Source organism: Hordeum vulgare, chromosome 1H (assembly GCF_904849725.1).
Source record: "Hordeum vulgare subsp. vulgare chromosome 1H, MorexV3_pseudomolecules_assembly, whole genome shotgun sequence".
NCBI classification, from domain to species: domain Eukaryota; kingdom Viridiplantae; phylum Streptophyta; class Magnoliopsida; order Poales; family Poaceae; genus Hordeum; species Hordeum vulgare.
In genome coordinates, this window is record NC_058518.1 from 440291335 (window position 1) to 440307384 (window position 16050).

General features: G+C 46.0%; 1 protein-coding gene across 1 annotated transcript; it reads right to left on the reverse strand.

Annotated features, from left to right (window-relative positions):
• Positions 1-9763: 9763 nt before the first annotated feature.
• LOC123443433 (probable indole-3-acetic acid-amido synthetase GH3.4) lies at positions 9764-12218 on the reverse strand. Its single transcript, XM_045119803.1, has 2 exons — positions 11774-12218; positions 9764-11638 (listed from the first exon to the last, which is right to left on the reverse strand). The coding sequence occupies exons 1-2, from the start codon at positions 12109-12111 to the stop codon at positions 10120-10122; spliced, it is 1857 nt and encodes a 618-aa protein (XP_044975738.1). The 5' UTR covers positions 12112-12218; the 3' UTR covers positions 9764-10119.
• Between the last annotated feature and the right edge of the window lie 3832 nt (positions 12219-16050).

Sequence of the window (16050 nt, forward strand, 5' to 3'; positions counted from 1 at the left end):
GTTGAAGAACTTACCTACCAATTCCATGAATACCTTGTTAGAGTGGAATGAACGTTTCATCCAGAATTTCCAAGGTACGTGCAAGAGGTTGGTGATGATCGTCGACTTACAACACTGTGTACAGCATACACATGAGTCGGCTCACCATTAGACTCACCGGGTCAAGAAGATCATCCACTTGTCTGACAGTATCATGGCTGTCCAAGATGTCTTGATTTTGGAGAAAATTTCCACTTCCAACCTCTTGTCCAGAAGCTTGGGCACCTCAAGCGGAAGGTCCAAGGTATGCGAGACTTGATGGATGTCCTTACCAGGTATGCTGAGTCTGATAGCACCAAGGATCCATGTTCACATGATGATAAATCTAGCAAAGTGAAGATGGATAACAACGACAAAGGTCATCAGCAGCACAATCCTGGGCATGAGGGAAATCATAATGATGAGGGCAATGGTGGAGAATGCAATAACTCAGATGGCGGGTTAGATTTTGTTGCTAACACCAACACTAGTTTTAAGAACTAGCAACGAAACAACTACTCTGGCAGGGAATATACAGGGAAGCCACACAATTTTGAAGAAGCTCTCAAGGCACCTTGTTTGAAACACAGGTTCCCCGATAAGCTATCCACTCACTCGTGGAAGAATTTCCACTTTATGTGAGCGTACCGTGATCAAATTTTTCAGTGTTTCCAATGAGGTAATGTAAGCGGCAATAATGGTCATTCTGACGGGTTTAGTGGCGGCTCGTATGGAGGCTTTGCAGGTCCAAGTTCTCACGAGAAAGATAGCTCAGGTGCAGGTTGTCAGCACTCCGGGGATAACAACAATGGCCAGCAACGCTGAGGACACGTAAATGAGCAACATGATAATCAAGCTGGTTTACACAGGGATACGAAGCAGTTGAGTAGCAGACAATATCATGTGTTCACCACTAGTACGTGGAGGCGGGAGAGTACGATCAAAAAGAGGGCCGTCAATATGGTCGAGACGACAACCCCCACGTATTTTAATTGGCCCGAATAACCAACCACATGGAACAGAGAAGATCATCCAGCCCGGGTTGATAATCCGGGTGGTTTGTTTCTAGTGGTGGTGCCTCAAGTGGGAGGTTATTTTCTCAAAAAAGTTCTTATGGATGGGGGAAGTAGCATCAACATATTATATTATGATAACTTAAAGAATGAAGCTTTCTGAAGACAATTTACACCCATCTTCTTTAGTTTTTCAAGAAATCGTCCCTAGGAAATCTGCCTATCCAATTGGCCGGATCAAACTGGATGTTGCGTTTGGCTCGGAGTTCAAATACACATGTGAATCTTTGATGTTTGAGGTGGTCAAGATCAAGATTCCATACCATGCTCGGACGACCAGCTTATGCTCAGTTCATGGCTCAGCCATGTTATATCTATATCAAGCTTAAAATGTCAGGGAAACGCGGTACCATCACAATAGATGGAACTCAAAAACTCGCCCAGGAGTACGAGGAAGGAGATGCATCTTACGCACAAACAGCTTGTGCGATGGAGGAATTAAAATACTACAAAGCCAATGTTGACCCGGCCGACATGAATTATCTTAAGAACCCACCACAAAAACTAAACCCGCCCTGAAATTCAAGCAAGTTGAAGATACCAAATAGGTGGATTTTACTCCTCGTGATTCTTGTCAACAGTTCACTATTGGGACCGGGCTGGATCCCAAATAAGAAAGCGCGCTCATCGAGTTCATCTATGAGAATCGGGACATCTTTGCATGGGAGCCCTCCAACATGCCTGGTGTACTGAGGGAACTCTCTAAGAACCACCTTAATGTTGATCTACATACAAAATAAAGGGGCGGCTTATCATAAACTCAAGCAATGCAAAGGCAGAATTGCAAAATATCATACACTAGATTCAAAAGTTGGATTTTTCTTGTGCACGATGGCACAACATGTAGGTCAAGTCACTACCCCCTATTACAGGATCTCGGGATCCACAAAAAATATATCAAAGTTTTTTACACCAACTGTAAAAAAGATAAATCCTAGTGTGTGGCTTGTTCAGCTTCTCCCTCAACCGGCTTGTCCTGATGTTATGCGCCCAGGTCTGCAGCCGACTCTTCTCCTTCCATCTTATATTCTTCAATCCACCCAATAGAGCACAACGTTGGGAATTCTAAAGTACTAGGAACAATTACAGATGAATCAACATCACGGAAAAGGTGGCGCTTACGATGAGGAGGAACTATTTCAAACGGCTAGTCTTGTGGTGCACCGATGCGACGATTATCTACATCATAAGCCGGATGACACTTCTTGATGTTCTTCTCCTTCACAAGGACAATTGCAAGGGGGCGTGTCTCCTTTACGCATTTGTTAAAATCTTCCCTCGTAAATTTTGCGCCACGTGCCTTCAACTCTGGAAAACCATTGGCGGCTGCTTCAACATCAAACTCATGGACATAAGCCTTGGCACGAGCAAGCGCCAAGTTCTCTCCTCTTCGAGCTGCCGATCTTTTATATTCATCGATCCATTTAGTAACTGTCTAAAATTGCTTCAGCATAATCCTTATGTTCCGAGGCAGGTCACGCAAATCTTTGGCCGCCCTGATGGAAGCAAGACTCCCGATGAAAAGCTGCTCAATATAAGTGAAGGTAGCCTTTAACTTCACAATAGGCGACTGGACCTGGTTTACATTGCTTCATCATGCAAAACAATTAACAAGGAGATGGGCCGGATTTTTTTTCAAATGGAGAGTTCAAGAGAATAATTCATGCATCATACCAAAGATTCTGGTGATCATGTCATTCAGCTGCTTCATCAAATTCCGCAATTGTTGCGAAACAGGTTCAAGCTAGCTTTCAGCATCCACGGTACATTGTGGCAAGGTAGCTCTTTCCTTGTTAAAATCAACCTTATTTTCGTCAAGGAGATATATCGCCTACTTCTTTTCTTCCGCAAGACAGGTTATTGTCTCTTGTACATAAGTTTGTAACTTCTTTTCATCCATAAGTCGCCTTTGAAGGTCGAGTGCAATAGATTCAAAGTGTTGCAAAGATTCCCGCATAAGCATAAAGCAAATAAATGCAAGTTTTAAAGTCCACTTGAAGAAAAGCACTTCAACACTTGGGGGGTACACGGTTGTGAAAACTAGAATCATAATAATAGAAGTGCCATGCAGTTGCAAGAAATCCACATGGCCCTTGGGGGCTAATGCACCACTTTCTTTGTTCTACAATTGAAAGATCCGACCAACTCAAAGGGAAGAGCCAACTACTGGGGGCAGCCAGACGAATTTCTTGTCAAAGAGAAGAACTACATATAAATCCTGAGTCACCGCACGTGAAACATCCCGGCACTTGGGGGCTACACATCTCAGTTCAGAGTATTTCTACAAATTCCTAGGATGCTGCAAGAATGCAACCTGGCACTTTCGGGCCACGACATTCAACTCAATTTACAAATTAAAAGGGTCTAAATTTAAGACCCGATTGTCTCATGGAGACAAGCCGGCCCTTGGGGGCTACCATCAACAATGATTTCTCTACAAGAAGTACGAGCTCATTATAATAATGACCCGACCCTTGGGGGCTACTAATGGATTTTCACACAAATTTCCAAAGACCCAGTTTACTACTTATGTGTGCCAAATTAGCTCTTGGGGGTTGTGGGGTTAAAGCAATTTTTACCTCATACTTGGTCTTGATGATATTGACCAAGTTTGCTTCAAAATCCCTGCTCTCAGAAAGCCGAGTTAAATATTGCTGATATAAGCCTTGATGGTCAAGGTCTTCAATTTCGGGAAGATCAAGCTTTGCGTTCCATTTTTCTTCATGTGTTGAGTTGTACTTGGGCACAATCTAGGTTATAGAATTTGACGCACCAGGAGCCTAAAAAGACTGGCCAATAACAACTACCTGTGCATTTTCCAAGCCGGACGATGGAGAAGGATCTAGACTTGGAGAAGCGTCTACAATAGAAGATTGTACAACTTGTTCATCATATGCACCTTGCTTATCACCAGTGGTTTCTAGGATTGCTGGTTCATTGATGGGAGTCATCTCTGTATCTCCAGCCGGCTCAATATCCAAAGACGACTCACCTTGAAAAGACGGCTCAATATGGGCCACCACTTGAGCAGAAGTAGGATTTTGGCGATTATCTTCCCGAGCAACGGAAGAAGATTCACTCGCCTTTCCCCTAACAAAAGCCTTGGCTCTCGAGTTCATCAAAATGGTTTTATCAAGACAAACAAATATAGTGAAAATGTGGTCGAACAAAATATGGTGTAAATATACACTTACCCACCATTGATGGTGAAAGCTGGGAGTTGAGACACGTTTGAATCACGAGATGACTTGTGAAAAAAATAGATGGACTAAGGGGTCACTTGAAAGTGCGGGCTTGAGGATGAGAAGCAGTCGGACTATGTGGCAGCTCTTGACGCCGCTTGCGGGTAGGTGGCTCCAAACCAGCAGATAACTCTCGAGAGCTACTCCGGGTTTTCCATTTAGATTGAGCGGCATGTTGATCTCGCTTCAAAAGAAAGTTGGGATCTAAGTAAGAAGCTAGATGTGAAAACTTAACTTTGCGGACGGCTTGTCTTGTCTTCTTCACAACATATGTTTCTGAAGAACTTGAGGAGATTGAAATTACCTCGACATCGCTAGTCTGACAATTTCCAACATTGCCCTGAGGGAAAGAGGAGTCAGCAAGATCGATAAAAAGGCAGCCTAAGGATTCGAGTTCTACCTCACGTTCCTTGTGTGAGGCGGATTCATCACCCGGGTCATCCACTTGACCATAAGGAGGGGCGACAGGAGTATGGGCCCTTGTATTCGAGAAGTGAGAATTTGCCTGGAAAGGAAAAGTGTGAGCCGGCTTAAACAAGTGCGAGTGTTGAAAACAATAAAGGAAGTAAAAATGTCATAGAACTTACTAGTGGAACCAGGTTATCAATATAGAATGGAGCCAAGCAAGAAAAGCTACACAACTATTCTGAGTCGGCAAACATCTGTTTGGTAGCTTTGATGATCTCTTTATCAATCAAATCCTCCTCGCTAAAGCATTGGATGTCGCTTGTTTCACCAGTATAATTGCACATCAGATCTCCCCTCAAGCTAAGGGGTTGAACCCGCCAAGTTATCCAACACCAGACCAGATCAATTTCGGTAAGACCATGAGCGGTTAGGGCCTTCAACCTTGAGAGTATAGGTGCCAATCATGCTTGTTCTTCCTCACCTGGCCAACTTGGAAATTTGGTTGTGGCGTTGAGCCGGTTTGCCCTATAACCTCACAAAGTATGTTGGCCTTGTGGAGATGTGTCCTTGTAATAAAGCCAAGTGGCAAACCAACCTCTGGGATAAGTCGGCAGTCTGGATTCAGGGAAGAGATTGTTTTTACTTTTCTAAATTGTGATTCCACCAAGTTCTACGTTTGGGCCCTTTCTCACCTCTATTTGGTGATTAAGATAGAAAAAGTATCCGAACAAAGCAAGTGTGGCATCCATCTGAAGATAGACTTCACACAGGACAGCAAACTCGCACATATTGGTCACTGAATTGGGACCAAGTTCTTGAGGTCTAAGACCATAAAAATAAAGCATGTCCCTAAAGAATTTTCACCGACGAGGACGAAAACCTCTAAGCAGGTGATTGGCGAATATCACTGCTTCTCCCTAGGCGGGTTGAGTAGTGGTCTCTTCCTCGGGCACCCTCCATTCAATCTCATCTTTTGGTGGCAAAAATCCTTGGGTTACCAGCTAATTTAAAGCTAACGTGGTAACCTTGGACCTAACCCAAACAACCTCTTTACTGGTCTTTGTGGCCATTAGAGTTGAAAAGTGGCAAAAACTGCAAAGGAAGAAAATGTGGAATGAAAAACAAGCCGGTAAAGGGCTCATGTGGTAAGCCGGTCTTAGATATGCAAAGCTAAAAGCCAGGATTTGGCGGCTCATGCAATACACGGTTAGCTAACGGTTCACCTTGGGGTAAGCCGGCTAAATGGAATAGATTAAGTGTTTCATTCATACTTAAGGCTGCTTAGGAGCACTTCAGAGACTATCAAGACTTAGCAAAAATTTACAAAGCTACAAACATATTTCCTACCCAAACAGCTAAAGAAGTGGATCTATGGGATACATAAAAATAAGAAAATATGTGTTCTAAATAGCAGAGCTACTAAGAGAAAGCATCTACGAGGAGGAAAGATAAATCTACTATGGATCTACAAAGGTTTCCAAATGATGGCAGAGGTAAAACAACATCCAATGTGCACACAGTGTAGCGAGAGATCTACATATGCAATTTAGCATGCTAGCGATGAGCTTGAGATGAAACTATGAATGGACAGCGATGACCTAAAAAGGATACAATGGGGAATTTACTAGGTTACGTAGAAGATGAAGATGTGGCCGACAATGTTCGGAAGATCTGTGATGACGACTAAGATGAACTCCGACGGCAACAACGAAGGGACGAAGTCATCAGAGGATTGACAGCGTTGGCGGTGTGCGAGAGAGGCTATTGTAGGGGAGAGGAAGGAGAAGAAGTGAAAGGACGACTGGCCGGTCTATTTATAATAATAAGACTCGAAGCGACGCAGTAAAAAATGGTGTAATTGAAGGCGAAGTAGACGCCTCGATTTTTGCGCGTGTTAGGGATTTGAAGCACTGTTGGGGAAGATTCACCATGATGACCAAATGACACCAGGAATGACTAGGATGATGTCATGACCATGAAGATTAGAGAAAATACCATGTTCTGAATAAACCATATGAACGGACAAAGTGCTGACCCGAGCAAATGTGACCTAGAGAAGAAGGGTGCCAACTTAAAAGACAACTTGTGCTAATCCTCGCCTTTGAGAGTTTCTCCTTTTCAGAAAGAAGTTTAACATGAATAAATTCAAGTTAAATAGGGGGCTAATGTTTGGGATATACCCCATGGGTTAACCCGCCATGGGGATAATCCGCGCGGCCTACATTTTGGGCAGGAGGCCCAGGACGCAGAGGCCCAAAGGGCGACTCACCGCAAGGCCGGCTGAAGCCCATCAATGGGAGGCCGGCTCGTTAAGGGGAGACATGGAGATTCTTCCTTATCCATGATAGTAAGAAGTAGAAGACATAGGTAGTTGTTCGACCCGGACTCTATTGTAGCCTTGTGGCCTCCACCTGCATATATAAAGGGGAGCCCCTGAGGTAGAGAAGACAAGTAAGAAATACTCGAGAGCTACATTAGCAATTCCGCACCCTTGTAATCGAGTTCATCATCATCAATAAGAAACAAAAGCAGGACATAGGCTTTTACCTCCATCAAAGCGGCCGAACATGGGTAAGCTCGCATCTCTTGTCTTCCTACTAACCCCTTCGAGTCGCCACCCTTGTGCGTTGGCTCCTATACTTAGTCCTCTGACAAGGACATCTACCATGGCAAAACCACGATAGTACCCGTCTCGTATTGTGGGAGTGCGCCCTCTGGATCCATAGATGGATATTGTCTGTCCTGTTTTAGCATTCAAGTAGTGCTACAGTTCGGATGGGTCCTCGGGCTGTGTTGGCTCTTTGCTTCTTCTCAGAAGGTGTTCGGGTCGGTATCCAGTTTCTCCAACCGTCATATCCCGTACTCGAGGGGGCGGTCTGGCTGGTTTCCCTGAGTGTGTCTGGGGGTGCGGACCCAAAGGCATCGTGTCCAAATTCTGGCAGTAACCAACGACGTAGTTAACTTTTATTTTGTCCCTTCCGTTCATGACCGTATCCTGCTTCGGCGGCTAGGACTTGCGTCCATCCATCGTTGGGGATGTCTTGTTCAACTTTAATTTGCTTATGTTTTATCTTGAGGCTTCGAGCAGTGGCTATGAGTTGGCACTTGAACCGTTCTTGATCCACTGGGTCTTCAGGGACGATGAAATCCACGTCTCCGTGACTATCATCCTCTGCAGAGCGAGGGAGGTAGTTGATGTCTTTAGAATCATCGAGGTCCTCGTGTTCTTCCAGATCCGTACGCCCCTCCGAATCATCAAGCTTTTGTTTGGGAGCAGTAGGGCCAACGGGGTCTTCTTGGTTGTCCGGGCTAGCATTTTCTTTAGTGCCGGTATTGCTTTCCCTTCCCTTCCGCGGCTTGGGTTTTTTGCGCTGATGCCGATGCTTGGGTGGTTCGTCGCCACTGTTTTTATAGGGGTGTCATCACCTCTCTTCCCTGTGGCACCATCGTCCTTATCACCAGGGGTGTCCACCATGTACACATCATAGGTGGAGGTGGTTGTCCATTGTCCAGTTATGGGAGGAGCAGGTGCGTCGACATCCGTATATGTATCTTCGGCCTCATGAAAGGAGAAGTCCAACATATCAGTTAAATCTTCTTTAATGGCATCAAGTGGGTGGTGGGTAGGAAATAAATTTCCGTGTGACCAGGCTCGAGGCCGAATTTAACATAGGTCGATGTTAGGCATCCAAAATATCCATAGTTTGGATCCAGGCTAGCGTCTCTTCTGATAGTGAGATGTCGGACGAACTGGTGACCAAGCGAGTTATCGATCCTTCCAGCGATCCTTCACTGGAATTCTCAATGAAAGCACTAATGTTGGTGACAAAACCGGAAGATCTCGGGGTAGGTGGTCCCGAACTGTGGATCTTGGATCGATGGGTAACATGAGACATGGGAGACAATGTTTACCCAGGTTCGAGCCCTCTTGATGGAGGTAAAACCCTACGTCCTGCTCTTGTTTATATTGATGATGGAGTATCAAGTATAGAGTCGATCTACCTCGAGATCGGATGATGTAGTCTAAACCCTAGAGTATTGATCTTAATCAGCCTTACGGAATAAAACCCTCTAGTGTATATAGATACCAGGGTACCTAGGGTTACACAATATCGGTTACATCACGGGGTAAGCATGTCGAATCCATCATCATGACTTAGAGCATACACGAAGGCTTCGTAAGATTCCGTTCCGGACACGGTGTCGTCTTGTAGTTTGGCCCTTCAATGATACTCATATGGTGGCCCATGAGTTCGGCCCGGGAAGATAGGTCAATAGTCCAAGGACCCCTTAGTCCCAAACTCTTAGACTCCACAATCATCCAAAAAAGGTAAAGTAAACAATCGACAAAGAACATTGTGATGATGACAACATCAAAGGCATGTTTGGTTTGCGTGATTCCAGAATGTAGGAAGAGGGGAACACATCCACCGAATAGAGGATTAACAAATACATAATTTTGTAGGGCTCTGTCAAATAAATATGAAAAACATAGGGGTAATAATAAACAATGTGGAATAAAAGTCAAACCATATGAGAAGCTATGATTAGAATTATTCTAAGGATTTCAATCTTTTTCTCTATGCAAAAAAAAAAGTTGAAAAGAGGTCCCAGTTAATTGTAGAGTTCATTGTTTTCCTTTCGGTTTTTCTAAAACACATCTATATGTGAGATAAATATTGCACATCTAAGTCTTATATCATTGATCACACACTTATATTCGTGGGTATTTTTTCTTTTTTTTCTTTTTATGTTTGATTTAGTCATTTATAGATGTGCAATAACTATGTGATATCTATATTTGTCCTAGACATATCCCGTTTCCTTTTAAGTTGAGATCAAAGCAAAAATCTCAACAGTTTTTCTTTGCTCCATTTCAATTTGAACCGGATGTATGAGTGGAGAAAAATTCATGAGCATATAATTTCCCCATTGAAGCAAAGATCCAACACGTACGTCCAAGCCTCGCAAAACAACAAGTAAAATGGGTAGTACATTACATGTTCTCTGCCTCCGTAATCATCAGGACGAATGATCCACGACTTATTACCTTTACGAATCGAGCGTCTACAACATCACCCAAAAATTACAAAGAAACAAAGAACAAGTGCTACCACTACTACTATAGTTACGTTTATCACAAAAGCATAAAGAGAAAGAAACAAAAGCTCATAGATACGCCCTAGCTAAACTGACACTCCATGATTAGCTAGCTAATTCAACAAGCATTGACGATTAATATACTACGGGCTAGTGTGGCTTGGCTCAGCTCCTCATCATCACTCAGTCGATGAGTCTGGAATCAAGACTTGGCCACCACGTCCTTTCTCCCTCTCTTAATTACTAGCAGCTTAATCAACCCCAATATACTCAATTAACTAGCTGGTGCTCAGCGTCTTGCCATTGCCGCCGGTCCACTGCGCGTTCCCGGGGCTCCACTTGGGGCACTTGGGGCTGAAGTATCTCCCCTCCACCCTGCAGTCGAGGAGATCCACCACCGGCCCCGGCCGCACGCACCGCGGCGCCTTGTACTGGTTGATCGACGCGCCGCGGCTCAGCGCGTAGTCCATGAGCTTGTCGAAGGTGCCCTCGGAGACGACGCGGATCTCGAGGGGTCCGACGGAGCGGTCGGCGGCGCGGCATTGCCGGTACACGCTGTTCAGCGATTCTTCCACCGCGAGGCAGCAGTCCTCGAACACCGACGCCGGCACCGGCGTCGTTGACCCCCCGCCCTCGCGCAGCTCCCAGAAGAGCACGTAGTGGCCCGGGATGGTGCTCGCGTCGGCGTAGCTCGTGTACTCCACGAGCGACGTGCCGAACGGCTCCAGGTGCTGCACGGCGATGCTCACGGCGGCGTGGAGCTCCGCCTCGTCCGTCTTGTCCGCGTCGATGCTCAGCGCCACGTTCTTCCGCCGCAGGAAGTTGAACATGGGCGCCTCGTTCTTGAACCCCGCCACCCGGAGCACGTCGCCCACGCGGTAGCGGTACAGGCCTGAGTAGGTGGTGACGACGAGCTCGTACTCTTTGCCTGGCTTCACATCGACGAGGTTGACGAGGTCGCGGTTGTCCGGCTCGCCGGCGGCGGAGCTGCTGCCGGATTCGACGGGGAGGAACTCGAAGTGGCACATTGTTGGGATCAGCGTGTACGCCACGTTGGCTGGACTGCAGATCGGGTTCAGGTTGAGCCCGAAATAGCATTCTGACGAGGCGTACATAGTGCACGCCAGAGGCAGGCCTCCGCCGTAGTAGTCGAGGGTAGGGATGTACTGGGCCATTGCGCCGGTGACGATCACATCTATGTACTTGGTGTTCGGCCACACCCTCCGGATCACGCCCTTCCACGATGACCCCGCGCACGCGTCCGCGATCGCGGCGGCGAGGGCCGGGTCTGGACGGAGCACCCGCCCGACGGCGGCGCGCACGGCAGGGTCGGTGACCTCGGCGTCCAGCTCGCCGGCGCGGATGTCCTCGCAGAGGCGCCGCCAGTGCTTCTCCAGAAAGTGGATCGCGCGGAGGAACCCGGACGCGAAGACTGCGCCGACGCGGAGCACGTCCGCGCGGTGCACCAGGCCGCAGAGCAGCTGCGCGTACATGCTCTGGTACGCATCGACGCACAGGATCGCCTCGTCGGGGCTGGTATGCACGGTGTAGGGGTCGTGGGGGCGCTCCAGGAAATGGCGGCTCCGGTAGAAGCTGGTGAGGACGGGCCTCGCCGGCAGCCCGCCCGGCGTGCGCGACTCGGCCTTGACGAAGTAGAGGTACATGGCCTTCCCCTTGTCGAGCCCCGGCATGGCCTGGCTCATGACCGGCATGAGCAGGCTGTACAGCATCGAGCGCCGGTCCATCTCCTCCTCGATGGTGGGCATCAGCTTCCTCTCCCCTCCCGACGTGCCGGAGCTGCACGTAGGTTGGTTCGTTGGATCGGCGTCACAAACGTTTCAATCATGCCAAGCATGGACTCATGTAGGAGTAGTACGTAGCAGGTCTGCAGGTGTGAATGATGGATCGGATCGACGCCGGCCGTGTACGTACCTGGTGAGGAACTCTCGGATTGGCTTGCCGGAGAGGATCGGCGAGGTGTCGCCGTTGGCGATCCGGATGACGTCGGGGAGGATGTCTTCGTAGGTGGTCAGCGGAGCCAGGCGGCGGAACGCGTCGTCGGCGCCGGGCGCGGCGCCCGAGACGCCGATGCGGCGCAGGTACTCAGCCGGCGCGTTCTGCGCCAGGATCTCCACCAGCACCTGCCGCTGTATCTCCCCCGCGTGCTTCGTGACGTGCTCGATGAGGCCGAGCACCTGGAGGTGCGCCTCCTCCCAGGAGGAGCAGGCCCCCGCCGCCGTGCCCGGCGCGGCCGTCGGCTCCTCCGGCATGGCACTGCACCGGACTCCCTCGTGTGTAGGTGTAGCGCGCCTGTGTCGTGTAGTGCGACGCGAAGGGAAGGCTAGCTAGCTCGTGGCTTATCGCGAGTGATAGGAGAAGGGGGTGTGTGTGCGTGTGTGAGCGAGCGGGCGGGAATTTATAGGACGGCGGAGGGCAGCATCGTCTTTTCTCCCCCCAGTACCAAGGTCCCTCTTACTCTACGTACGTACACGTACCTAGTACGAACGAGCGGAAGGGACAATACCAAAATCCCGTACGATTCACGTATTTTTTCTGACAAACACAAAAGCGAATATACACGTACATACACTTATTTTTATCACACAAACCTTATTTCTATAAGCACATCCGACGGACTGAGATGATATATCATTTAAGATTTACGAAGCTACTGTACCCACGTCTACTCCGTCGATGAAAACACCTTCTCTTACTTAATGCACATCGTTGAAAATTTTAAAATAAATATAAGAACAAATGTAAACATCAGAACTTGAATCCCGATGAATTCAAGATAACATAGTTTCACTAACCATTCAATTACAAGTTGATTCGCCGTATGATTCACATATAATCGTGGGTTCTTAGCCTGATTTTCGGCGTTCTTGGGGAAACACGTATTTTAGCCGGATTTTCTTCGTTTTTCCTCGACTCCGCGGCTTCATACACGAGGCAGGGAGGGAGTGGCGTGGTTCATATGATGATGAGTCACATAAATGATGTGGAGGCCGCAAGTGGCAAACGGTTGGCACCATATTTTCTCCTGCTATCCGGCATACCATTTGCATGATCGACCCCCTCCGTTAGCTCGCTTCTACAGTACTTCTTATTTTCTTCCTTTTTTTCTGCGAGAGAAAATAGGTTCTAGTGTGCTTCACAGACATGTTATTTTGGCATATGCATAAGCGTGACTAAACTAATCTCGTGGAAAGTTTGAAGGGTTAAATGTTACTGCTATTATTTTATGGAGCGGGATCAATCATTGTTGGCACTGGCTCTTCCCGCTTTTGTGTGTGCCTCGGAGGCTGGAGGTGAAGACCCAAAATTAAAAGTTTATTTATATACGACGCTACTGAATATAGAGTTCTCGCCATGTTTCCCGTGACCTTGACAATGGAGCAATTTTGTAATCCGTTCAACGCCTCTTCACCTACTCTTGTTTAGGACCCGGAGTGCTGGATATGTACATTCTACTCTATGCCTATTAAGAAATGTTTTACCCTACTTTTGAGCTGTACGATAGCTTGTGATATACAGTACAAATGAGCAAAACTAATTATTGTCCAAGTGTAACTTTGGTATGAATGATAAAATGTGTCTCTTATTTCAATATTTGAACACCATTCTGCTCTCTATCATGTACTCCTCGGTTCCTAAATGACGTTTTGATAGTTCAAATTAAACTATCAAAACGTCATATATTTAGAAACGAAGGAAGTAAAATATAGTTTAGACATGTTGCATAGTTTGAAGAAGGGACTCCCATATATAATTAGCAAGCCAAAAGGGTTTACATACCGGAAAGCTCTCAATACACGCCTCTCCCTAATCTCAAGAGCAATACCCAAGGAGTTGAACTTTTATTTTGAGAGGAGTGGGGATTTGGAGCCTTGTTATGTGTGCCACCATCTTGTAGTTGGATCATCTTTATTATGAAAAGATTGCTCGTCGCTCATGGTTTTTTTGTGACAGTTTTCACTTAAATTCTAGGACGCGGTTGGTTGGTCGCACCGTTTTTAGGCACTTTGCATATTTGACCCAATAAGGCCTGGCTGAGCACATGCAAGCAAAAAACCATCATCTGTATGTTGATTGGTTGCCTGAATATACTCTTCATGCATCATAGCGACGCCTCTTCGCTCCGCGTTTGGTTGTTCGCATTTTATGTAGCCACACGAGTGCATGTTGTTTGGTTTCATACAAGCATGTAGTTGTGCTCACCTTGTACCCTACTTGGTGAGATTATCCATACACCTTAAACACGATCACACCGAGCACACCAACACCACAACACTACAATGGTGATGAACTGGACAAAGATCATGAAGATCTTCAACCCGGACATATGATCCACCTTGGCAAACTCAACCTTGTTGCATCCCTGCTCTAGCACGTACGTGGAATAAGCATCTTCTGATGCCTGTCTAGTCTTAAACCCTTTGTTGCTTTGGTTGATGTACCCTGAAACTTGTTTGCTGCAACCTTCCCATGAACTGTAAACCCCTAGAACCCTCCCTTCGAACACCGCATACCACTTACCGTAGCAGTGCAAATGAGCAATAAGTTGAAGCAACAAGCAATGAAGCACTCTAGGAGCAAGCAATGAAGCAATGGAGCATAAGAGCATTAGTAAGCAGGCATGATCATACCGCATACTGATGATCGACAAGTATAGGAATCAATCGCAGTCCTTTTGATAAGTAAGAGTGTCGAACCCAACGAGGAGCGGAAGGAAATGATAAGCGGTTTAACAATGATAGCTAGTTTTGCAGCAAGATAATTCGTAACAAATGAAAAAAGAAGCAAGTGTGCAGCAAGATAGCCCAATCCTTTTTGTAGCAAATGACAGGTCTAAAAGTAATCTTATATGAAGCAAAGCGCTCCCGAGGACAAATGAGAATTTCCGTCTAGTCATGATAATCATGTTGAGTTGATTCGCGTTCGTTACTTTGATAATTTCATATGTGGGTGGACCGGTGTTAAGGTTTTGTTCTTACTTGAACAAGTAACCCATTTATGATTACCCCCTTTCACAAGCATCGACCACTAGTAGCAAACGGGCCTATAGTCCCGGTTGGTAAGGGCCTATAGTCCCGGTTCTCCAACCGGGACTATTAACTTGGGGCTAAAGACCCCCCCCCCCCACCTTTAGTCCCGGTTTGACATGAACCGGGACTAATGCTCTTCCACGTGGCTGGCAGCGTGCGAGGCGTGGCCAGGACCTTTAGTCCCGGTTGGTAACACCAACCGGGACTAGAGGCTTTGGTGATTTGGGGTTTATTGTTTATTTTTGCTTTCCATTTTCTGTTTTCCATTTAATTCTTTTTCATTTGGAACATATCTTATGCTAAATACTACATATTGTACACGTTATGCATATATAAAAATAGAATTTCTCCTAGAACTGATCATATATATATATACATATATATATATATATATATACATATATATGTATATATATATATATACAATACATATATATATATATACAAGTTTTCATATAATTTGCAGTACATTACATGGAGGCATTACAGCTTTTAATGGTATTCTACTTTGGGATCTATGACCTGGTCGAGCAAAAATCCCGCTATTTCCTCTTGAATATTGCTCGTACACGATCCATTGGTAGGAGCCGATCCTTCATGTCTTTCATCTTTATTAAAAAGCAAGATCAATATGAATATATTAGTTGTGTGTATATTTATTAGGTCATGATAAAAAGAATTGTGAATGATAAAAATGCTTGGATTGTGATTAATTATATACGAGGAACCTTTAGTCCCTGGCTAGGAACAGGATTCAGAATCATAACGGATTCTCTTAACCTTTAAGGCATTTAACAAAATGGCAACATTCTGGATGTGCAGAAAATGGTCCATATTTTTCGTGATCTCATCTACCCTTCTATATGTCACGTTGTCTACTGTCAAAGTATTAAAGAAAACCATGACTTCATCATTAGCCGGAAGTAATAGGTGCATGATGCTATGAAGCTCTCCAAAGTTGTTTTGGAACGGAGTCCCGAATAGGATAATTAGCTTTTTGGTACGATGTTCAACAAGAGCCATCCGAATATCGCTATTTGGAAGGACTTTGCTGAACTTCATACCAAAAAGCGAATTATCCTATCAGGAACTTCGTTCCAAAACAACTTTTGAGAGATTCATAGCATCATGCGCTTATTACTACCAGTTAATGATGAAGCC